This window comes from Salvelinus sp. IW2-2015, linkage group LG17, assembly GCF_002910315.2.
Source record: "Salvelinus sp. IW2-2015 linkage group LG17, ASM291031v2, whole genome shotgun sequence".
NCBI lineage: Eukaryota > Metazoa > Chordata > Actinopteri > Salmoniformes > Salmonidae > Salvelinus > Salvelinus sp. IW2-2015.
Window position 1 is genome coordinate 39,278,028 of NC_036857.1, and position 25,547 is coordinate 39,303,574.

The window sequence follows — 25,547 nt, forward strand, 5'->3', positions numbered from 1 at the left end:
CTATGAAGCCCCTAAATAAGATCTGGTGTAACCAATTACCTTCAGAAGTCACATCATTAGTTAGATTGCACACAGGTGGACTTAATATAAGTGTCACATGATCTCAGTATATATACACCTGTTCTGAAAGGCAACAGAGTCTGCAACACCATTAAGCAAGCGGCACCACCAAGCAAGTGGCACCATGAAGACCAAGGAGCTCTCCAAACAGGTCAGGAACAAAGTTGTGGAGAAGTACAGATCAGGGTTGGGTTATAAAAAATATGCGAAACTTTGAACATCCCACGGAGCACCATTAAATCCATTATTAAAACATGGAAAGAATATGGCACTACAACAAACCTGCCAAGAGAGGGCCGCCCACCAAAACTCACAGGCCAGGCAAGGAGGGCATTAATCAGAGAGGCAATAAAGAGACCAAAGATAACCTTGAAAGAGCTGCAACGGTCCACAGCGGAGATTGGAGTATCTGTCCATAGGACGACTTTAAGCCGTACACTCCATAGAGCTGGGCTTTACGGAAGAGTGGCCGGAAAAAAGACATTGCTTAAAGAAGAAAACACATTTGGTGTTAGCCAAAAGGCATGTGGGAGGCTCCCCAAACATATGGAAGAAGGTACTCTGGTCAGATGAGACTAATATTGAGCTTTTTGGCCATCAAGGAAAACGCTATGTCTGGTGCAAACCCAACACCTCTCATCACCCCGAGAACACCTAAGCATTCTGCTAAAGCAACACTCGAGTGGTTTAAGGGGAGACATTTACATGTCTTGGAATGGCCTAGTCAAAGCCAGACCTCAATCCAATTGAGAATCTGTGGTATGACTTAAAGATTGCAGTACACCAGCGGAACCCATCCAACTTGAAGGAGCTGGAGCCGTTTTGCCTTGAAGAATGGGCAAAAATCCCAGTGGCTAGATGAGCCAAGCTTCTAGAGACATACCCCAAGAGACTTGCAGCTGTAATTGCTGCAAAAGGTGGCTCTACAAAATATTGACTTTGGGGGGGTGAATAGTTACGCACGCTCAAGTTCCATTTTTTTGTCTAATTTATTGTTTGTTTCACAAGAAAAAAATATTTAGCATCTTTAAAGTGGTAGGCATGATGTGTAAATCAAATGATACAACCCCCCCAAAAAAATACATTTTAATTCCAGGTTGGAAGGCAATAAAATAGGAAAAATGCTAAGGGGGTGAATGCTTTCGCAAGCCATTGTACCTAACTGTTTGGTTATTGTAATAGCATCAATATAGACAAGATGTTGACTCTATAATTTAGCTAGCTATCCCAAATGGAATTAAATTAAACAAGTAGTATTAACATTAAACAAGTAATAATAATAATAATAATAATAATAATAATAATAATAATAGCAATAAAATATATATTAGTACCAGTAAAAAGTTTGGACACACTTACTCATTCCAGGGTTTTTATTTATTTTTTATATTTTCTACATTGTAGAATAATCATGAAGACATCAAAAGTATGAAATAACACATATGGAATCATGTATTAGCCAAAAAAGTGTTAAACAAATACAAATCTTTTATATTTGAGCTTCATCAAATTAGCCACCCTTTGTGTTAATGACAGCTTTGCACACTCCTGGCATTCTCTCAACCAGCTTAATGAGGTAGTCACCTGTAATGCATTTCAATGAACAGGTGTGCCTTGTTAATTTGTGGAATTTCTTTCCTTAATTTCTTTGGGCTGCAAGCCCGACGTCGGTAAACTTATGACAACAGCCACGCCAAGTGCAGGGCGCGAAATTCAAAATATATTTTTTAGAAATATTTAACTTTCACACATTAACAAGTCCAATACAGCAAATGAAAGATAAACATCTTGTGAATCCAGCCAACATGTCCGATTTTTAAAATGTTTTACAGCGAAAACACCACGTATATTTATGTTAGCTCACCACCAAATACAAAAAAGGACAGACATTTTTCACAGCACAGGTAGCATGCACAAAACCAACCTAACTAACCAAGAACCAACCAAACTAACCAAGAAACAACTTCATCAGATGACAGTCTTATAACATGTTATACAATAAATCTATGTTTTGTTCGAAAAATGTGCATATTTGAGGTATAAATCAGTTTTACATTGCAGCTACCATCACAGCTACCGTCACAAATAGCACCGAAGCAGCCAGAGTAATTACAGAAACCAACGTGAAATACCTAAATACTCATCATAAAACATTTCTGAAAAATACATGGTGTACAGCAAATGAAAGACAAGCATCTTGTGAATCCAGCCAATATTTCCGATTTCTTAAGTGTTTTACAGCGAAAACACAATATAGCATTATATTAGCTTACCACAATAGCCAGAGACACAAGCCATTTACCAGCAGCAAAAGTTAGCGATCATAACAAACCAGCAAAAGATATATAATTTTTGACTAACCTTGATAAGCTTCATCAGATGACAGTCCTATAACATCAGGTTAGGTCAGGTTCTTAATCAGGTTCTTAACCTCTAACGAGCCTCTACCCCGGGTCCGGGAGCACCCCCCATCCCCCCACACACTGATTAGCATAGCTAGCATAGCTTCACAAGTAGATAGTAGCATCTAAATATCATTAAATCACAAGTCCAAGACACCAGATGAAAGATACAGATCTTGTGAATAAAGCCACCATTTCAGATTTTTAAAAATGTGTTACAGGAGAGAGTACAAATATTAAATCTATTAGCTAAACACGTTAGCAAAATACACCACTATTCTAACCCATCAGTTCTCTTACTCTTCAGGTGCTATCCACAATTCGGCTCAACTAAGATATTGATATCCACTAACAAGAAAAACTCTTCAGATGACAGTCTGATAACATATCATGGTATAGGATAGTTTTTGTTAGAAAAGATGCATATTTCAGTAGAAACAACAGTTTACAATTGCACCCACCACACAAATCGACTAGAATTACTAATAGAGCAACGTGTATGACCAATTTACTCATCATAAAACATTTCATAAAAATAGACAAAGCATGCAATGGAAAGACCAGTTCTGTGTATTCAGACCATATTCCAGATTTCTAAGCGTTTTTCAGCGAAAACACAATAAATCGATAAGTTAGCATACCACATGTGCAACGTTACCAGAGCATCGATTCCAGCCAAAGAGCGCTATAACGTAATCACCGCCAAAATATATTAATTTTTTCACTACCTTCTCAGAATTCTTCCGATGCACTCCTGTAACATCATACAATATACTATCCAGTTGGTTCGAAAAGGTGCATATTTAGCCATACAAAACCGTGGTTACACAATAAAAATACTAAGGAAATCAAGCCTCAATATGTCTGACGTCATCTATCAGAGTGATCTAGTTTAATTGAAAGCTAATCATTAACTTGACTAAAAAATACAGGGTTGACAGCAATCGAAAGACAAATTAGTCTATGCAACCGCTGATTTACATTTTAAATTATCCTTACTTTTCAATACAGGGTTCGCCAAGTGAAGCTATACCAAACAAAATGGCGAAATATGCGTTTAAAATTATTTCGACAGAAACACGATTATCATATTAAATATTGCTTACTAGCTGTTCTTCCATCAGATTCTTGGGCAATGTATCCTTTCTATGTTATAAACGTCTTTTGGTCGATAGATGTCCTCTGTCCTTCGAAAATCCACTAACGATCGAACGGGACCCAAAACGTGTCCAACTTTCAGAGTGCACAACAAAGAAATTCCTCAAAATCGCACTAAACGGATATAAATTGCTATAAAACGGTTCAAATTAACTACATTATGATGTTGTTTACACACTATAACGACGAAAACATGACCGGAGAAATATTGCTGGTTAGACAACGATTGGAACGAGGCAAGTCCGATGCCTCTCACGCTTCAGGCGCACGACGAGAAAGGGCGGTCCCTAAACGTTTGGTTTTATAATGGCTGGGATTGTGCAATAGATTTCATTCAAACGTGATGCGTACAGAGCCCAGAGGAAGACGTAGGCAGTGGTCGTTTCTTCATAGCATTCACTGTCACCTTAAAAACAGACCCCAGATCAGGGGTAAAAATTTCTGAAATCTGAACCCTGTCATGAAAAGTGCTGTAGAAATTGTTCTGTACCACTCAGAGACAAAATTCCAACTTCTATAGAAACTAGAAGGTGTTTCTATCCAATATAACAATAATATGCATATGTACGATCAAGAATTTAGCACGAGGCAGTTTAATTTGGAGACCCAAATATGCTAATGCGGAACAGCACCCCCTATAGTTGCAAGAAGTTAATGCATCGCCGTGTTAGTAACTAAAAAAACTTCATTACGACATCCAGCTTAGTTATAGCGAGAGAGTGCCCAAAATCTGGGCGCAAACTAATAGTACACATGTTCGACAGATATATAGAAATAGCATCATAAAATGGGTCCTACTCTTTGATGATCTTCCATCAGAATGTTGTACAAGGGTCCTTTGTCGGGAACAATCTCGTTGTTGGTTTTAGAAGTCCTCTTCTCCAGTCAATTAGCACGGAAAAGCTAGCAAAGTGGCGCGAAGCTCTCCTTCGTGAACAAACGCAGACAAAGCAACACGCCTAACGTCCCGAAAAAATTTCAATAATCTAATAAAACTATATTGAAAAAACATACTTTACAGATGATATTGTCACATTTATCAAATAAAATCAAAGCCGGAGATATTAGTCGTCTATAATGAACAGCTTTTCAGAAGGCAATACCAGGTCCCTTCTCGCCGCTTCCAGGAAACAGAATTGGTGTCATGCCAAGAGCTTTTATTCGACCTCAGATCAGTTATACACACCATTTCTTCTCTCACTGCCTGTTGACATCTTGTGGAAGGCGTATGAAGTGCATGTATACCTAATAAATATCAAGCACATTAAGCAGGCCCTAGAACAGAGCATCGATTTCAGATTTTCCACTTCCTTTCAGGAAGTTTGCTGCAAAATGAGTTCTGTTTTACTCACAGATATAATTCAAACGGTTTTAGAAACTAGAGAGTGTTTTCTATCCAATAGTAATAATAATATGCATATTGTACGAGCAAGAATTGAGTACGAGGCCGTTTGAAATGGGCACCTTTTATCCAGGCTACTCAATACTGCCCCTGCAGCCCAAACAGGTTAATGTGTTTGAGCCAATCAGTTGTGTTGTGACAAGGTAGTGTTGGTATACAAAATATGGCCCTATTTGGTAAAAGACCAAGTCCATATTATGGCAAGAACAGCTCAAATAAGCAAAGAGAAATGACAGTCCATCATTACTTTAAGACATGAAGGTCAATCAATCTGGAAAACCATCAAGTGCTATGATGAAACTGGCTCTCATGAGGACCACCACAGGAAAGGAAGACCCAGAGTTACTTCTGCTGCAGAGGATAATTCATTACATTTACCAACCTCAGAAATTGCAGCCCAAATGCTTCACAGAGTTCAAGTAACAGACACATGGCGCCGGAGAAGAAGGCTGACATTTTACGTGTCCCCAACCGATTGTGGTTTTTGTTCATTTATTTGCGTTGTTTGAAACTTATTTTGTACATAATGTTGCCGCTACCGTCTCTTATGACCGAAAATAACTTCTGGACATCAGGACTGCGATAACTCACCACGGCCTGACAGAATCCTTTTTTTCTTTTAACGAGTCTGACAATCCCGACGCGAATGATATACTGCTTTCTTGGGAACAGGCCCAGAGCCCCGTAATTTGCGTGAAGAGGCAAAGAAAAAGGGGCCAGAGGGCGATCTGCCTTTTTGAGAATTCGTAGGCGATCGAATAAACCCCCACTTTCTTCCATTCTGGTAGCAAATGTGCAATCTTTGGAGAATATAATTGATGACCTACGCGGAAGATTAAACTACCAACGGGACGTTCAAAACTGTAAAATCTTATGCTTCACGGGGTCGTGGCTGAACGACAGCACTATCAACATACAGCTGGCTAGTTATACACTACGGGCAGGATAGAACAGCGGCGATGGACTACGTATTTTTGTAAATAACAGCCAGTGCACGATATCTAAGGAAGTCTAGAGCTATTGCTCACCTGAGGTAGAGTATCTCATGATAAGCTGTAGACCACACTATCTACCTGGATAGTTTTCATCTGTATTTTTCATAGCTGTTTACATACCACCACAGACGGAGGCTGGCACTAAGACAGCATTGAATGAACTATATACAGCCATTAGCTGTATACAGAAAACGCTCACCCAGAGGCGGTGCTCCTAGTAGATTGGGACTTAAATGCAGGGAAACTTAAATCCATTTTACCAAATTTCTATCAGCATGTTAAAGGTGCAACCAGAGGGGGAAAAAACTCTGGACCACCTTTACTCAACACACAGAGACACATACAAAGCTCTCCCTCGCCCTCCATTTGACAAATCTGACCATAATTCTATCCTCCTGATTCCTGCTTACAAGCAAAAATGGATTACAGGCGCACTGAGCTAAAGGAGCGGGACTCTAACCCGGAAGCTTATAAGAAATCCCGCTATGCCCCCCGACGAACCATCAAACAGGCAAAGGGTCAATGCAGGACTAAGATCGAATCGTACTACACCGGCTCTGACGCTGGTCGGACATGGCATGCAACCCATTACAGACTACAAAGGGAAGCACAGCCAAGAGCTGCACAGTGACACGAGCTTCCCAGACGAGCAAAACTACTTTTATGCTCGCTTCGATGCAAATGACACTGAAACATGCATGAGAGCACCAGCTGTTCCGAAAGACTGTGATCATGCTCTCCGCAGCCGATGTGAGTAAGACCTTTAAGCAGGTCAACATTCACAAGGCCTCAGGGCCAGACCGATTACCAGGACGTGTACTGCGAGCATGTGTTGACCATCAGGCAAGTGTCTTCACTGACATTTTCAACCACTCCCTGTCCGAGTCGCTAATACCAACATCTTTTAAGCAAGAACATTAAAACTTCTTAAGGCTAGGGGGCACTATTTTCACGTCCGGATGAAAAGTGTGCCCAAAGTAAACAGAAGCTAGGATATGCATATAATTGGTAGATTTGGATAGAATACACTCTAAAGTTTCTAAAACTGTTAAAATTATGTCTGTGTATAACAAAACTTATTTGGCAGGCGAAACCCAGAGGACAAACCTTCCAGGAAACTTTTTTGTGGTCACTCTCTTTTCAATGGGTTTCTATATGGATCTAGATTTCTAAGGCGCTTGCAGTTCCTATCGCTCCCATCTCCATTTACTCAAGCAAACAGCAAAATAACCTTAAAAGAAGGGATTAAACAACATCGCATGGAAGGGCGGGGACTGTGAGGACACACACAAAATAACACACACATAACACACACACAATGTTTTAGTTAGTTTGTTTTTAAAATATTTTTCTTTATTTTAATATATATTTGTTTTACTTTAGTTTATTTGAGTAAGTAAGCTTGTAAGTTAGCATTTCACAGTAATGTATTCTATACATGTGACAAATACAATTTGATTTGTTGTATTGTTTGTATTTTGATGTATTGTTTATATATTGTTGCATTACAAATGTCTGTGACTGTCTATCATTGTATCACTGTTTTGTGTTTCTTGTGGACCCCAGGAAGAGTAGCTGCTGCTTCTGCAAAAGCTAATGGGCATCCATATAAATAAACAAATTAACACAACTCCTTCCTGGCTTTTTCACTGCTAAACAACACTATTCCAAGGGCCCATTTGTATTCCAACCATAGACATTGTGTGTACTTGGTTGTCTATAAAGGGGAATTTCACCCTGGATCTGCCACGGCATATAGTCATTACTATATTAACATTACATTTTATTATTAACATCACAATTAGCCAATTCACACGCTAGAACTAGCACATTTTCATTTCACTGATAGAATCGGGAAGTTTCAACTTCCTGTGTATTCGTCTGCTCATAGTGAACCACAAAGTCCATTCAACTATTAGGAGTGAAAACCTACAGGACGGTAGCTCGCCAGCAACAGGGTTGGAGAGCCCTGATGTAGAACCACCGTAAAAAATGTGTCTGCCTTTATGGATTCACAGAATATATTTATATAAGCTGTACAGGGCTCCGTAGCATCAAACAGATGCTAGACATTCAGATATCCAAAGAATGTTTATTTGTTAAAATAAAAGCAACATACCAAAAAAAAAATATGAATAGTGTAGTACAGTTCAGAGAACTGTAGCTACAGATTGCTACACCAGATAATGTGATTTACCCAAAGATTTGTCCATTTCAAGTCTTCTCTCATTGATCGAGACAGGTGGGTGTCCACACCAAAGTGCTGCATGTCTCGATCAATGAGAGAAGACTTAAAATAGGCAAGATGGCAGGTGTAACAATCTGTAGCTCAGAGAACTGGTGGTCATGAGGAAATTGCCATTCACAATAATTTTTTTTATAAATACAGTATGATCAGCGTAGTAAAGTTCAGGGAATACTTGTCAAGCTGTGGAGGGAGTGTTGTCATGATCAAACTACCATTCAGCTCCTCAAAAGTCCTTTGCTAGAAACCCAGTGTAATGATACAATTCACTACAATGACATGCAAGCAAACAGAATTCTGTATCTAGAATCCACTCCAGGGAAAGTTCCATGGTATTGTCTGTAAGACAAAAAAGTATTAAAAATGATACTCTATTGTAGTTTGAATGACAGTTGAACTGTGCCAGCATAACATCAACATTAGGGCAGACTAGTTGAACATGCATACATGCGTACATGCACAAAGATTATGTTTAATACAAAATTACCAGATTTAGTCAATTTAAATATTACTATTATACATTTTTTACATACAAATTATACCCATCCACAACGTTTTTAATGCTGATCAACTGAGTTGCACAAAGTATCAACATACTAAAATACTACTTAAAGGAAAGACTATCAAAGAATTTAATTTAAAAGTTACTTTTATTTTTTGATCACAGAAACAATGAGAAGTAGTTTGATTTTGTCTGTTTAAGCTTTCTTTCTGTTTACGCTCTGATAGGCATTCCGTTTTCTCCATCACTCCTCCAAGGTCTGGTCACTTTTCACTCACTCTCTCCTTTTTCTCCCTCCATCTCTGTCAGGGGCTAGCTTCATCCATCGTTTCATATATTTTTCTATCAGGAACTTCAGAATGACTGTGACGCACATCACCTTTGTAAATATCAGAAAGAGAAAATAGAACACTTATTGAAATACTCCCTGAAATATGACTCATAGTTTATGCAACTCCCCTAACCCTACAAAATTGTTTTATTAATGGCTTTTTGTAAAATATTTCCATTTCATTATATTCTTCCTGCCTTGACAGGAAACTGTGTTGTAATAATGAACTTCCCGGCCGACAATCAAATTAACATGCTGGCCTGTTTTTATTTCATTAATAACTTCTGTGACATTATGCCTCTCTGCCCCATGCAGCGGCCTTGAAAGCAAACTTACCGATAACAAAACTTTTAAAGGCAAGAGGTTCAAACGCCTGTTTCCCATTGGCCCCTCTCCAATTCATTTTCATGGCCAGGCCATTTTTAAGGAGTTTTGAGAGGATTCTCCACACATTCTTCTTGGTGGTCATCCCTCCAAACAGTCCCAAATATATGGTCTGAAAAACAAAAACTTGGAATGGTACTCTGGGTCAGATTGTGGCTTGGTTGATTACCTTTCAGCAATACATGTAATGATGTAATGATATCTTGTCATACCAGGTTATTTTATAAGTCTTGATCTGAAAGTTGGCCCTCAACTCTTCTCAAGTTTTCCAGCGAGGACATTGGAAGTCGAAGGTCTGTCAAATCTGGAACCTCATCCAGGGTTGATCTGGTCACCTGGAGCTTTTGCTTAATCATTTCTATGGAGGTTAAGATCTCACAAAGAATTGCTTCAAAAATACGAAACAGAACACAGTTGTGTTTTATCCCTCACATTCTTTCAGTAGTTGAAGTTATAAAGGATAATAAATATAAATATAAACAACATAATCAACGCAATCACATTATAGTTCAGTGGTGGGCAACTTTGATGTTGGTGGGGGCCACAATATGTACCTTACATGTAACACTTACGATCACACACTGGCTGCTGCTGTTGAATATTTGGCTCAATCCTTGCTGGCCTATCAGAATTCCCAGGTGTCTCTCTTCTGTTCTCTGGAGGTCTGATAAATGGTGCAGGTGGCAAACCCTTAGAGGTGTTTGACTGGCCCTTGCGTAAAAACGTTTCCATTGGCTCCTTATCCTCACTTTCAGTGGCACTGAACATTTGCGTATTTGTGCCCCTGATGTTAAAAATATAAGGTTACTAACATATGTTGGATAGTTAGTTTTTTTAATCATATTTGTTATGCCTTTTCTCTTCATATATGCGAGGCGGTCATCCTCCTCCTCAATCTGAAGATCAGATTGGACCACAGCCATAGGAAGCTTACAGTGAGCCTCCTCATGTGTCTACAAGGGAATATTAATGTTTTGTGTTAGATTGCAGATACATATTGTTGTCTCAGGAGGTTGATGTCAGTTATAAATAGTTGACTGCAAATATAACATTAACTCACCTCTAGTGTACCTTATGTTCACATCCGTTTTCGTCAGGTGCTTCTTGACATTTCACTGGCCTTGTGCAGCGTTCTGTGGATGTATAAGGGGGCCAGTAGCTCATGCCATCCTGGACCCATGATGAAGGTCTCCTTCTTCTCCACAGATATAAAGTCCACAAGGTGAAACATACTGTGTAAATTGAAAATGCATAATTTATAATATTGAAAGTAAGACTCTCATAAGAGGACTAGCCCTGCTGACCAGCCAAACGCAAGCTGTGGTGTTGATTGTAACCGCTGACCCTCACTGATTCTGAATGTCCCCCATTTAGCCCACTAGACTGTGTATTTGTGTCATGGTTATATTTTTAGACATGTCTTACTTTTCCATGCTAGTTGGTGACTTATGTAATGTCACAGGTGCATAGAATAACTTTTGTATAACTATTTGGGAGTTTCTGCCAAAGTTTGTCAAGAGTGCCAGAGAGAGAACTTAGAATACCAAAGTTTAAAAAAGTGCCACCAGCAACCCTGTCAACTCTTTTGGTATTGAGGAGGGTCCTTGCATCTTTTGGCAAGGTTGGATGGTGGAACCTCAGAATCGAAAGCAGGGCTGTTAACGCAAATAATGTTATTCCATATTCAAGAGCCCAATTCACCAAGTAGCCTTTGAAACGGTCCGTTGGGCTTTCAACCTCATCGTCAATCATCTCCTCGACATCATCACCCTCATCACCAACGTTCTCCTCAGCATCATCAACCTCACCCTGACCTCCAGCTTCTCCTACACCTGCAGTGTCCATCAAAGCATCCACAAACAGTTCTTCCTCAAAGTCCTGACCACTGAACAACATTTCCTCTGCGGCCTCATTGGACATATAAAATGTCTAAGGAACAGCAGCATTTTCTACATTATGTGTAGACTGTTCTTTTTGAATAGAATCAGAAATCTTGACACGTTTGCAGAACACCTTCTGACAAATGGTGACGTTGAGGGCCAGAGTTCTAAAAAACATTGATGAACTGAATTAATAAAGGGCAGCGACTTGCATTAATTCTTAGGAACCTTATAATCTCCTTTGTTGGCTGAATAGCTGGCTGGCTGCAGGAGGAAGAGCTACTGCTGGAATTAGCTGTCAGGCTAGAGAGACAGAGAAGAGATCTTTAGGGGTCAAAGGGACTGCATTAACATTCAAAAACTTGTGTCATTTTCAGGGAACACTCACCTTGACTAATCAGAAGAGGTTGTTTAGCAATTTGCTGTAAATTAACATCACAGACAACACAATCTGATTGCTGATTAGGAAACTGGCCTTGAAACATGTTAGAAGTCCCGTAACGTTGTCGTTTTATGTGTCGATATCCTACTTAGTCCTATAAATTAATGTTAGGCTACATTTAACCTGCCTTTTCAAACTGGTAACTTAAGCAGCAGTAAAATAACTTTTTAACATACTTTTCTACAGAATATTATTACAAAAATTATCCAGTTACTTAATGTCCAAATTGGATAAGAAATATTATTTACCATTGAAGTTTAACGTTGTTAACACAATCGCGGCCCGAGCTCAATCGCCGCATCCTAGCCATAAGTAATGCTGCGGAAGGCGGGCCAGACTCGGGTCACATGACGTCGGCCGAGTCTGACTCTCAGTCAAGTGCCCCGACTCTCAGCCGGAATCGGCCCAGCTCCAATGTGCTAACTGGGAGTAGTATGTTAGCCAGCAATACACAATATGGGTTTCAATCAATATACTAAAGTTAGCTAGCTAGGTGGCTTGCCGGAAGCTTACTTAGCTAGGCACCAAATGTGTCATCTGCTCTCTTGATGCTGGCATCGGCTGTAGCTGAGCTTCTAACGTTAGCTAAATCCCAAAAATGTCCAGTTGGTTGAATGTCACAATGTAGATAATATAACATAAAAAATTGCTCTGTGGTCGAATTCGTATTGATGAGAGAAATCACTTGAAGCCATTGCGTCTGGTCAGTTCTTTCAGTTTTGCCCAAAGGATTTTGTTGTTAGTGGTGCCTCTTGGAGGAGGGCCGGAGAACAGAGCAGGAAGCACCACCCAACACAAGTTGTAGTCTTTCAGAGACTGGAAAATGTCTGCTTGTATATTTAGCAATGAATCCGCTGATAGGAACATCGCTGAAAGACGTCCAATGGCTCTATCGAACAAGGACAAACATATCTAAATGCACAAAAATGTATAGTATACAGCTGAAGTCGGAAGTTTACATACACTTAGGTTGGAGTCATTAAAACTCGTTTTTCAACCACTCCACAAATTTCTTGTTAACAAACTATAGTTTTGGCAAGACGGTTAGGACATCTACTTTGTGCATGACACAAGACATTTTCCCAAAAATTGTTTACACACAGATTATTTCACTTATAATTCATTGTATCACAATTCCAGTGGGTCAGAAGTTTACATACACTAAGCTGACTGTGCCTTTAAACAGCTTGGAAAATTCCAGAAAATGATGTCCTGGCTTTAGATGCTTCTGATAGGCTAATTGACATAATTTGAGTCAATTGGAGGTGTACCTGTGGATGTATTTCAAGGCCTACCTTCAAACTCAGTGCCTCTTTGCATGACATCATGGAAAAATCTAAAGAAATCAGCCAAGACCTCAGAAAAAAAATTGTAGACCTCCACAAGTTTGGTTCATCCTTGGGAGCAATTCCCAAATGCCTGAAAGTACCACATTCATCTGTACAAACAATAGTACGCAAGTATAAACACCATGGGACCGCTCAGGAAGGACACGCGTTCTGTCTCCTAGAGATGAACATACTTTGGTGCGAAAAGTGCAAATCAATCCCAGAACAACAGCAAAAGACCTTGTGAAGAAGCTGGAGGAAACAGGTACAAAAGTATCTATATCCACAGTAAAACGAGTCCTATATCGACGTAACATGAAAGGCCGCTCAGCAAGGAAGAAGCCACTGCTCCAAAACCGCCATAAAAAAGCCAGACTGCGGTTTGCAACTGCATATGGGGACAAAGATCGTACTTTTTGGAGAAATGTCCTCTGGTCTGATGAAACAAAAATAGAAATGTTTGGCCATAATGGCCATCGTTATGTTGGAGGAAAAAGGGGGAGGTTTGCAAGCCGAAGAACACTATTCCAACCGTGAAGCACGGAGGTGGCAGCATCYTGTTGMGGGGGGGGGGGYGGTTMGCTGCAGCAGGGACTGGTGCAGTTCACAAAATAGATGGCATCATGAGGGAGGAAAATCATGTGGATATATTGAAGAAACATCTCAAGACATCAGTCAGGAAGTTAAAGCTTGGTCGCAAATGGGTCTTCCAAGTGGACAATGACCCCAAGCATACTTCCAAAGTTGTGGCAAAATGGCTTAAGGACAACAAAGTCAAGGTATTGGAGTGGCCATCACAAAGCCCTGACCTCAATCCTATAGAGAATTTGTGGGCAGAACTGAAAAAGCTTGTGCGAGCAATGAGGCCTACAAACCTGACTCAGTTGCACCAGCTCCGACAGGAGGAATGGCCCAAAATTCACCCAACTTAATGTGGGAAGCTTGTGGAAGGTTACCTGAAACGTTTTACCCATGTTAAACAATTTAAAGGCAATGCAACCAAATACTAATTGAGTATATGTAAACTTCTGACCTACTGGGAATGTGAAGAAAGAAAGAAAAGCTGAAATAAATCATTCTCTCTACTATTATTCAGACATTTCACATTCTTAAAATGAAGTGGTGATCCTAACTGACCTAAGACAGGGAATTTTTACTAGGATTAAATGTCAGGAATTCTGAAAAACTGAGTTTATATGTATTTGGCTAAGGTGTATGTAGACTTCCGACTTCAACTGTATTTTGTCCAAATCGTGCAGCCATATTCTGACATACTACTGGAATCCTCCATTACTCAAATCGGAGCTACTGCGTAAATCAAATCCAATTTTATTTGTCTCATGCGCCGAATACAACAGGTGTAGACCTTACAGTGAAATGCTTACTTAGAAGGCCTTAACCAACAATGCAGTGTTGAGAAAATACCAACAAAAAAAGTGTGAGATATGAATAACTAATAATTAAAAATCAGCAGTAAATAACAATGGCAGGTCAATGTGCGGGGGCACCGGTGTCGAGGTAATTGAGGTAATATGTACATGTGGGTACAGTTATTAAAGTGACCATGCATAGATAATAACAGAGAGTAGCAGCAGCGTAGAAGGGGGGAGCATTGTAAATAGTCTGGGTAGTCATTTGATTAGCTGTTCAGGAGTCTTATGGCTTGGGGGTATAAGCTGTTTAGAAGCCTCTTGGACCTAGACTTGGCGCGCCGGTACCGCTTGCCGTGCGGTAGCAGAGAGAACAATCTATGACTAGGGTGGCTGGAGTCTTTGACAATTTTTTTGCCTGAGATTACTAATTAATTTTAGCATAATGCTACCTACAGCCATTTTATGTGTGAAGAAATTAAATGTTTTATTTTGTGAAGAAATGAAGGCTAAATATTGATGAAGAAAGATTCTGAGAGAACTTTTCTCATTTTAGCATGTATGCTAAGCGAATACATGTTGTGTTTGTGTGTGCGTGTGTGTTCAGTGTGCGGGTGCGACTTGGCTCAGGGAGGTTTCTTCATGAAGAACGGGGACTACCTGTGCACGTTGGACTACCAGCGACTCCATGGCACATGCTGCAATGGCTGTGGGAGCTTTGTAGAGGGAGAGGTGGTCACTGCTCTCGGCAAGACGTACCATCCAGCCTGTTTCGTCTGCACAATCTGCAAGTAAGATCATTGTGCTGCCACATGCATACACACACACACACACACACACACACACACACACACAACCACAACACACACACACACACACACACACACACACACATACACATAGATGTATCTCTTCTCTCACTCTCTCTCTCTCTCACTCTCAGACGACCATTTCCTACTGGAGATCGTGTCACCTTTAATGGGAAAGACTGTCTCTGTCAACACTGCATCCACCCTATGTCCCCTACCCCCAAAGACATCAGCAGCTCCAGCAGTAAGTGTGTGTGGCGTTCGTGCATGCGTGCATCTGTGTGTGTCCACGTGAGTGAGAGGTGTCCAAATCGTTTTTGAGGATCCCTTACCACAGGTGTCATAAATTACATCCGGCTGTGATAAGAGTTTTTTTCTGTGGAATGATTGTTTCTGTTAACATTAACATTTAGGTTGTCATATTTATCAGCCCTCCCTTTCCGTCATTGTAAATAAAAATGTGTTGTTAACAGACTTGCGTAGTTAAATAAAGCTTAAATAAAATTAAAAAATCCTGGCAGTTATTCTGAATGCAGGTTGCGGGTAATTACAAGTTCCAATTGTTGGATATCTTCACTCTAGCTGGATTCCAATAGGAATTACACATCACTTTGCAAGCCAGCATAATGTGACTTGTAAACCAGGAGTTTCCGACCACTGTGCTAGGCTATAACTAGGCCCTCAAAGAAAGTCCATATGATTTATGTAATGTACTGTCATAAAGAGTTGAATTTGAAAGGTTAATAAGGCTGGTGGAATAATTCATAGATGGTTCTAGGGAGAACCCTTCAAAGAGAGTTCTAGGAAGACCCCTTAGATGATAAAAAGGGTTTTGGTCAAACCATTTATAGAGGGTTCTAGGCAGGACCCATCAGAGGATTTCCCCTATGGAGACAAGCCAAAGAATCTTACTTAGCACCTTTTATTTTATCTAAGAGTGTATAACTTCTCCAACATTAGCCTATCCTAGACCGCTTCCTGTTACCCTGCCCAGACAGAGTGGGAGAGGTGTCCATAGTTCACTGGACAAATGGAACATCAATGGATGCACCCAAGTAAGGAAAATTATGTTGAAAAATAATCTTATATGGATGTTGAAAGACGTCTTATACGTACGTCAAAAATATGTAGTTCCAAGACTTTGAAAATATGTGTTTTCCAGGCATTAAAATCCGGTGCGTTTTAGGTGCTGAATGAAACGTGAAAATACATTTTAAACTGGACGTTGAAAATATGTCATTTACAGACATTGAAAATACATATTTTTCGGTCATTGATTCTACAGCCAAATTTCAACCTGCTATACATGGTCAATTAAGTAAGATTATATGACAATAATAATTTTAACCGCTTTCCCACCGATGAAGTCCCCGGTCATTCTGGAGATTATGGTGGTGATGGAGGCAGACCAACAGTGGGTGAAGTACGGCAGGTCTGCGGTAGCTGGAAGGCCACCAGCCATTTCACCCCTCCGGGCCCTGCTGAGTATCAGTCTGGAGTGCAAAGCCCCTTGCCATCTCCCTCTGAGGCAGAGTGCTTCAAGCTGTTTCTGACAGAGGAGCTGGTGGGAGACATAGTGGAGGAGAACAATCGCTATGCCTTGGAGCTACAGGAGAAGAGAGAGCCAAGAGTGAGGGGGAAGCTCGCTAAATAGGTGACAACCACAATTAGTGAAATGTATACCTTCCTGATGACAGTCCTTCTCATGGGGATAGTAAAGAAGAACTCCCTAAGTGAATACTGGAGCATGGATCCTATGTTTGCAACTCCCTTCTTTGTCACTCTCTTTTCCCTTCCTAGTTCTGCTGCAATGCCTGCATTTCGTAAACAATGCTACTGCCAACCTAAATGACCACTTTTATACAAATCAATGTTCTTACCATCATGACATCAGCATTTGGTTCGGGTCTTTGTGCCATACAGTACAAAAACCTGTGCATTGACGAGTCCCTGATGTTATGGAAGCGTAGGCTGGCTTTATGTCAGTACATTCCCTCCAAAATGCACAGGTTTGGGGTCAAGTTCTTTGATATGTGCGACGTGAAGACAGGATTTGTCTAGGACAATGTGGTCTACACAGGGTCCATCACTGACATCCAACATTGTGAGGGGCTTGGGGTGTCCAGGTCCATGGTGTTGACCATGCTGGCTCCACTTCCTAGGAATGGACACACTTTGTATGTGGACAATTGGTACAGTCCCACGCTCTTCCAGCATCTGCTCTTCAACAGCAAAGTGGCCTGTGGCACAGTCCGATCGAACATGAAGGGGATGCCAGTATTTCGGAAGCAGGAAAATGCAGAGGGAGGAGGTGGAGTTCAATGAGAACGGTCAACAGCTGGCAGTAAAATAGCATGACAAACGAGACGTCCATGTCCTCTGCATTGTCCATACAGCAACCCTGTCGGCCACAGGGAAGGTGGACCACCTGACGGGAGAGGGAAAGATCAAAGCAGACTGTGTACTGTAACCTCAAAATGGGGGTAGTGAATAAGGTGAACATGATGAAGAGTTTTGTGGAATGCGCTGAGAAAACTACAACGTGGTATAAGAAGATATTTTTCCATCTGATCGGCATTACTTTCCTCAATGGCCAACATACTTCCCCGTCATCTTACAGGTGAGAATATTACTGAACTAGTTTTTTATTTTATTTTATAATTGGACATAAAGTTCCAATATGCAATTATATTGACAATAGCTCACCCACCTACCCACTCATCATCCTGCCATCCCTCATTCTCCCCACTCCCTTTCCCCATAGGTGGGACGATTACCTACCGAAAGTACAAAGAGAACCTCATGACAGAGCGCTGGAGGAGCACCTGGGGGGGGGTGGGAATGCAATTTTTGTTGTTCAATTACTATATGAATATTGAAATATGGGTTATGCATATTTATAATGAAATGACAGTTGTCAGTCTTTTCTTGCAGTTTTTCTTTCTTCTAGTAAAACTAGTTTTTGTTTTTGTGCTTCAACCACTACTACTACTTCAATTAAATGAACAACTATTACATATTGGTTCAAACAGTATGTTACTAGCATACAAAAGCTGGCCACAATCTTCGGCAAAAAAGATGTTCAGTGTATTTGTGTGTGTGGTTTCTGAAAGTACAGAATAAAGAGGAATTATTAGTAATTACACTGAACAAAAAGATACACGCAACAATTTCAAAGATTTTACTGAGTTACAGTTCATATAAGGAAATCAGTCATTTGAAACAAATTCATTAGACCCTAATCTATGGATTTCACATGACTGGGAATACAGATATGCATTTGTTGTGTTCAGATACCTTAAAAAAGGTAGGGGCGTGGATTAGAAAACCAGTCAGTATCTGGTGTGACCACCATTTGCCTCATGCAGCATGACACATCTCCTTCGCATAGAGTTGATTCTAGCCTGTGGAATGTTGTCCCACTTCTCTAAGGATCGGACCCTTTTTCAATTTTCGACTAAAATAACATACCCAAATATTATTGCCTGTAGCTCAGGACCTGAAGCAAGGATATGCATATTTTTGATACCATTTGAAAGTTAACACTTTTTTTGTGGAAATGTGAAATTAATGTAGGAGAAAAAACACATTAGATCTGGTAAAAGATAATACGAGGAAAATAAACGGTTTTGTTGTTTTTTATTACAATCATCTTTGAAATGTAAGAGAAAGGCCATAATGTATTTTTCCAGCCCAGGCGCAATTTAGATTTTGGCCACTAGATGTGCAACATTTTAGACTGATCCAATGAACCATTGCATATCTGTTCAAAATGTTGTATCAAGACTGCCTAAATGTGCCTAATTGGTTTATTAATACATTTTCATAATTGTGCACTCTCCTCATACAATAGCATGGTATTCTTTCACTGTAATAGCTTCTGTAAATTGGAAAGTGCAGTTAGATTAACAGGAATTTAAGCTTCTGCCCATATCAGATATGTCTATGTCCTGGGATTTTATTTTACTTACAACCTCATGATAATCACATTAGCCTACGTTAACTCAACCATCCTGCGGGGGGGGGGGGGGGGGGGGGGGGGTGCACCGATCCCTGGGTATTGGCGGGAACTGGAACACGCTGTTGTACACGCCGATCCAGGACATCCCAAATATGCTGGCATCTGGCCGGTACAGTAGAAACGGAGATTCTTCCCTGAAGTGCACACTTCTCTGGCATGCCAGTGGCCATAGCATAGAAGGTGAACATTTGTCCACTGAAGTCAATTACGATGCCGAACTGCAGTCAGGTCAAGACCCTGGTGAGGACGACGAGTATGCAGATGAGCTTCCCTGAGACGGTTTCTGACAGCTTGTGCAGAAATTATTTGGTTTTACAAACCACAATTTCAGCAGATGTCTGGGTGGCTGGTCTCAGGTGAAGAGCCTGATGTGGAGGTCCTGGCTGGCGTGGTTACACGTGGTCTATGGTTATGGAGGCTAGATGGCGTATCTGCAAATTCTCTAAAATGACGGGGCGGCTTATGGTAGTGAAATTCATTCAACATTCAATTATCTGGCGACATCTCAGGTGGACATTCCTGCAGTCAGCATGCCAATTACATGCTCCCTCGAATCTGTGGCATTGTGCTGTGTGACAAAACTGCACATTTTAGAGTGGCCTTTTATTGTCCCCAGCACAAGGTGCACCTGTGTCATGATCATGCTGAAAATGGCGCCGGCAGATAGGGCTGCCTTGCTTCTAGCTCTTAGGAAACTTTGCAGTATTTAGATTTTTATGTGTTATTTCTTACATTATTAGCCCAGACTTTTGGGGTGTTATACATACAGCCAGGAAGAACTTTTGGATATCAGAGTGATGGTAACTCACCAGCATTACAACCAGGAATATGACTTTCCCAAATCGGATCCATTGTTCGTACCCACAGGGCAAATTAACCTCTAACGAGCCTCTACCCGGGTCCGGAGACCCCCCACCCCCACACACTGATTAGCATAGCTAGCATAGCTTCACAAGTAGATAGTAGCATCTAAATATCATTAAATCACAAGTCCAAGACACCAGATGAAGATACAGATCTTGTGAATAAAGCCCCATTTCAGATTTTTAAAATGTTTTACAGGGAAGACAAAATATGTAAATCTATTAGCTAAACACGTTAGCAAAATACACACTTTTCTAACTCCATCAGTTTCTTACTCCTTCAGGTGCTATCACCAATTCGGCTCAACTAAGATATTGATATCCACTAACCAAGAAAAAACCTCTTCAGATGACAGTCTGATACATATTCATGGTATAGGATAGTTTTTGTTAGAAAAAGTGCATATTTCAGGTAGAAATCACAGTTTACAATTGCACCGACCATCACAAATCGACTAGAATTACTAGATAGAGCAACGTGTATGACCAATTTACTCATCATAAAACATTTCATAAAATAGACAAAGCATAGCAATGGAAAGACCCAGTTCTTGTGATTTCAGACCATATTTCAGATTTTCTAAGCGTTTTTCAGCGAAAAACACATAAATCGATAAGTTAGCATACCACATGTGCAAACGTTACCAGAGCATCGATTCCAGCCAAAGAGCGCTATAACGTAATCACCGCCAAAATATATTAATTTTTTCACTAACCTTCTCAGAATTCTTCCGATGACACTCCTGTAACATCATTTTACAATATACATATACAGTTTGTTCGAAAAGGTGCATATTTAGCATACAAAACCGTGGTTACACAATAAAAATACTAGGAAATCAAGCCTCAATATGTCTGACGTCTCTATCAGAGTGATCTAGTTTAATTGAAGCTAATCATATACTTGACTAAAAAATACAGGGTTGACAGCATCGAAAGACAAATTAGTTCTTAATGCAACCGCTGATTTACATTTTTAAAATTATCCTTACTTTTCAATACAGGGTTCGCCAAGTGAAGCTATACCAAACAAAATGGCGAAATATGCGTTTAAAATATTTCGACAGAAACACGATTTATCATATTAAATATTGCTTACTTTGAGCTGTTCTTCCATCAGATTCTTGGGCAATGTATCCTTTCTATGTTATAACGTCTTTGGTCGATAGATGTCCTCTGTCCTTCGAAATGTCCACCACCAACGACCGACACCCCAAAACGTGTCCAAAGTTTCAGAGTGCACAACAATAAATTCCTCAAAATCGCACTAAACGGATATAAATTGCTATAATCGGTTCAAATTAACTACATTATGATGTTTTTAACAACTATAACGACTGAAAACATGACCGGAGAAATATTGCTGGTTAGACAACGATTTGGAACGAGGCAAGTCCGATGGCCTTCACGCTTCAGGCGCACGACGAGAAAGGGCGGTCCCTATACATTTTGGTCTTTTATAATGGCTGTGATGTCCCATCGATTTCATTCAAAACGTGATGACGTACAGACACCCAAGAGAAGACGTAGGCAGTGTCGGTTTCTTCATAGCATTCACTGTCGCCTTAAAACAGACTCCAGATCAGGGGTAAAATTTCTGAAATCTGAACCCTGTCATGAAAAGTGCTGTAGATATTGTTCTGTACCACTCAGAGACAAAATTCCAACTTCTATAGAAACTAGAAGGTGTTTTCTATCCAATAATAACAATAATATGCATATTAGTAAGATCAAGAATTTAGCACGAGGCAGTTTAATTTGGAGACCCAAATATGCTAATGCGGAACAGCACCCCCTATAGTTCCAAGAAGTTAACTGATTCCAGAGGTAGACCCAAAACACCGCCTGCGGAGGAGGTACTCGGGGTGGACTTCAAGTCTGACTCAGGAGGCGCACACACCACCCACCGCTTCCAAGTATATTACTCGCTAATGTTCAGTGTCTGGATAATGAGGCAGACGAGCTCAGGGCGTGGATTTCCTTCCAGAGAGACATCAGGAATTGTTTTATGAAAACGTGGCTCTCTCGGGATATACTGTCTGAGTCCGTACAGCCAGTTGGGCTCTCAGTTCATCGCGCAGACAAGAATAAATATCTTTCTGGGAAGTAGAAGGGTGGGGATGTATGTTTCATGATGAACTACTCATGGTGTGATTGTGATAACATACAGGAACTCAAGTCCTTTGTTCATCCGACCTAGAATACCTCACAATCAAATGCGGACCGTATAACCACCCAAGAGAATTCTCATCAGTAAAAGTCACAGCCGTGTATATTCTCCCTCAAGCCGATACCACAATGGCCCTCAAAGAACTTAACTGGACTTTATGCAAACTGGAAACCACATATCCTGAGGACGCAATTATTGTAGCTGGGGATTTTAACAAAGCAAATTTGCAAAAACACAACCGAAGTTCTATTGACATATAGACTGTAGTACAGTGCCTTGCAAATGTATTCATCCCCCTTGGCATTTTTCCTATTTTGTTGCATTACAACCTGTAACTTAAATGAATTATATTTGGATTTCATGTAATGGACATACACAAAATAGTCCATATTGGTGAAGTGAAATGAAAAATATTTAAAAATAAATGTTAAAACGGAAAAGTGGTGCATGCAAATGTATTCACCCCTTTGCTATGAAGCCCCTAAATAAGATCTGGTGCAACCAATTACCTTCAGAAGTCACATAATTAGTTAAATAAAGTCCACCTGTGTGCAAGTGTCACATCATCTATCACATGATCTCAGTATATATATACACCTGTTCTGAAAGGCCCCAGAGTCTGCAACACCACTAAGCAAGGGGCACCACCTGGCAAGCGGCACCATGAAGACCAAGGAGCTCTCCAAACAGGTCAGGGACAAAGTTGTGGAGAAGTTCAGATCAGGGTTGGGTTATAAAAAAAAAATCTGAATCTTTGAACATCCCACGGAGCACCATTTAAATCAATTATTAAAAAAATTTAAGAATATGGAACCACGACAAACCTGCCAAGAGAGGGACGCCCACCAAAACTCACGGACCAGGCAAGGAAGGCATTAATCAGAGAGGCAACAAAGAGACCAAAGATAACCCTGAAGGAGCTGCAAAGCTCCACAGCGGAGATTGGAGTATCTGTCCATAGGACGACTTTAAGCCGTACACTCCACAGAGCTGGGCTTTACGGAAGAGTGGCCAGAAAAAAAGCCATTGCTAAAAGAAAAAAAAAAGAAAACACATTTGGTGTTAGCCAAAAGGCATGTGGGAGGCTCCCCAAACACATGGAAGAAGGTACTCTGGTCAGATGAGACAAATTTAGCTTTTTGGCCATCAAGGAAACGCTATGTCTGGTGCAAACCCAACACCTCTCATCACCCCGAGAACCGCATCCCCACAGTGAAGCATGGTGTTGACAGCATCATGCTGTGGGGATGTTTTTCTTCGGCAGGGACTGGGAAACTGGTCAGAATTGAAGGAATGATGGATGGTGCTAAATACAGGGAAATTCTTGGGGGAAACCGGTTTCAGTCTTCCAGAGATTTGAGACTGGGACGGAGGTTCACCTTCCAGTAGGACAATGACCCTAAGTAGGACAATGACCCTCAGTATAAAAATAATATATTATCATAGTAATATATCCTCCATCATATCCCCCAACGATACCTTCCTCTATTTCTACCCCCATGGACTTGAAATCCCCCTCAAATGAAATGAACCCCCCCACAAACTCCCCTAAAATGGTTTCAGCCAAATCTGGCAACCCTGTTTAGCTTTCATGCTATGGTAAGGCTAGTAAGTAGAGTTGTATTTGGGGTGATGATCTGTGAGGTGATAACATTTTATTTTATTTGTGATTTGTCAAAAGCTGTAAATGACTTGTCAAGTCATGTGCTCCGGTTCTTGTATACACTGTAACACGTAAGTTGAAAATTTGTAATATGCTGAAAAGTGGCCAAACTAAAATCAGATTTTTCAGGCAATGGGTGCAGCCGTCTTTGACTTTTTTTATTTGCGTCTTATAGTGAATGGCATTCACTGGGATGAGGGAGTTTTTGCTTGTCAAACATAAACAAACATGGCTGCCATCATAAAGAATTAGCTGTTAGACTAGCTGACAAGCATCTCTTTTCGAAACAATATACATTTCTCCCTTGTGGTCACGAGAGATCAAATCTATTGGTCACATACACATGGTTATAAGATGTTATTGCGAGTGTAGCGAAATGCTTATGATTCTAAACTCAGCAAAAAAGAAACTTCCTCTCACTGTCAACTGCTTTTATTTTCAGCAAACTTAAGGTGTGTAAATATTTGTATGAACATAGCTAGATTCAACAACTGAGACATAAACTGAACAAGTTCCACAGACATGTGACTAACAGAAATTGAATAATGTGTCCATGAACAAAGGCGGGGTCAAAATCAGAAGTAACAGTCAGTATCTGGTGTGGCCACCAGTTGCATTAAATACCGTAGTGCATCTCCTCCTCATGGACTGCACCAGAATTTCCAGTTCTTGCTGTAAGATGGTACCCCACTCTTCCACCAAGGCACCTGCAAGTTCCCGGACATTTCTGGGGGGAATGGTCCTAGCCCTCACCCTCCGATCCAACAGGTCCCAGACGTGCTCAATGGGATTGAGATCCGGGCTCTTCGCTGGCCATGGCTGAATACTGACATTCCTGTCTTGCAGGAAATTACGCACAGAACGAGCAGTATGGCTGGTGGCATTGTCATGCTGGAGGGTCATGTCAGGATGAGCCTGCAGGAAGGGTACCACATGAGGGAGGAGGATGTCTTCCCTGTAACGCACAGCGTTGAGATTGCCTGCAATGACAACAAGCTCAGTCCAATGATGATGTGACATGCCGCCCCAGACCATCCACCTCCAAATCGATACCGCTCCAGAGTACAGGCCTCGGTGTAACGCTCATTCCTTCAACAATAAACGTGAATCCGACCATCACCCCTGGTGAGACAAAACCGCGACTCGTCAGTGAAGAGCACTTTTTTCCAGTCCTGTCTGGTCCAGCGACGGTGGGTTTGTGCCCATAGGCGACGTTGTTGCCGGTGATGTCTGGTGAGGTCCTGTCTTACCACAGGCCTACAAGCCCTCATTCCAGCCTCTCAGCCTATTGCGGACAGTCTGAGCACTGATGGAGGGATTGTGCATTCCTGGTGTAACTCGGGCAGTTGTTGTTGCCATCCTGTACCTGTCCCGCAGGTGTTGATGTTCGGATGTACCGATCTTGTGCAGGTGTTGTTACACGTGGTCTGCCACTGCGAGGACGATCAGCTGTCCATCCTGTCTCTCTGTAGCGCTGTCTTAGGCGTCTCACAATACGGACATTGCAATTTATTGCCCCGGC

At 40.9% G+C, this 25,547-nt stretch overlaps 1 protein-coding gene across 2 annotated transcripts in view; it reads left to right on the forward strand.

Annotated features, from left to right (window-relative positions):
* The window catches only part of ablim1b (actin binding LIM protein 1b), a 78,539-nt gene that overhangs the window by 13,771 nt on the left and 39,221 nt on the right, over positions 1 to 25,547 (forward strand). For both annotated transcript variants that reach the window (XM_024005190.2, XM_070448144.1), the window contains exons 3-4: positions 15,107 to 15,290; positions 15,443 to 15,552. In XM_024005190.2, coding sequence (XP_023860958.1) covers positions 15,107 to 15,290; positions 15,443 to 15,552 — 294 coding nt within the window. The remainder of the gene's footprint in view (positions 1 to 15,106; positions 15,291 to 15,442; positions 15,553 to 25,547) is intronic.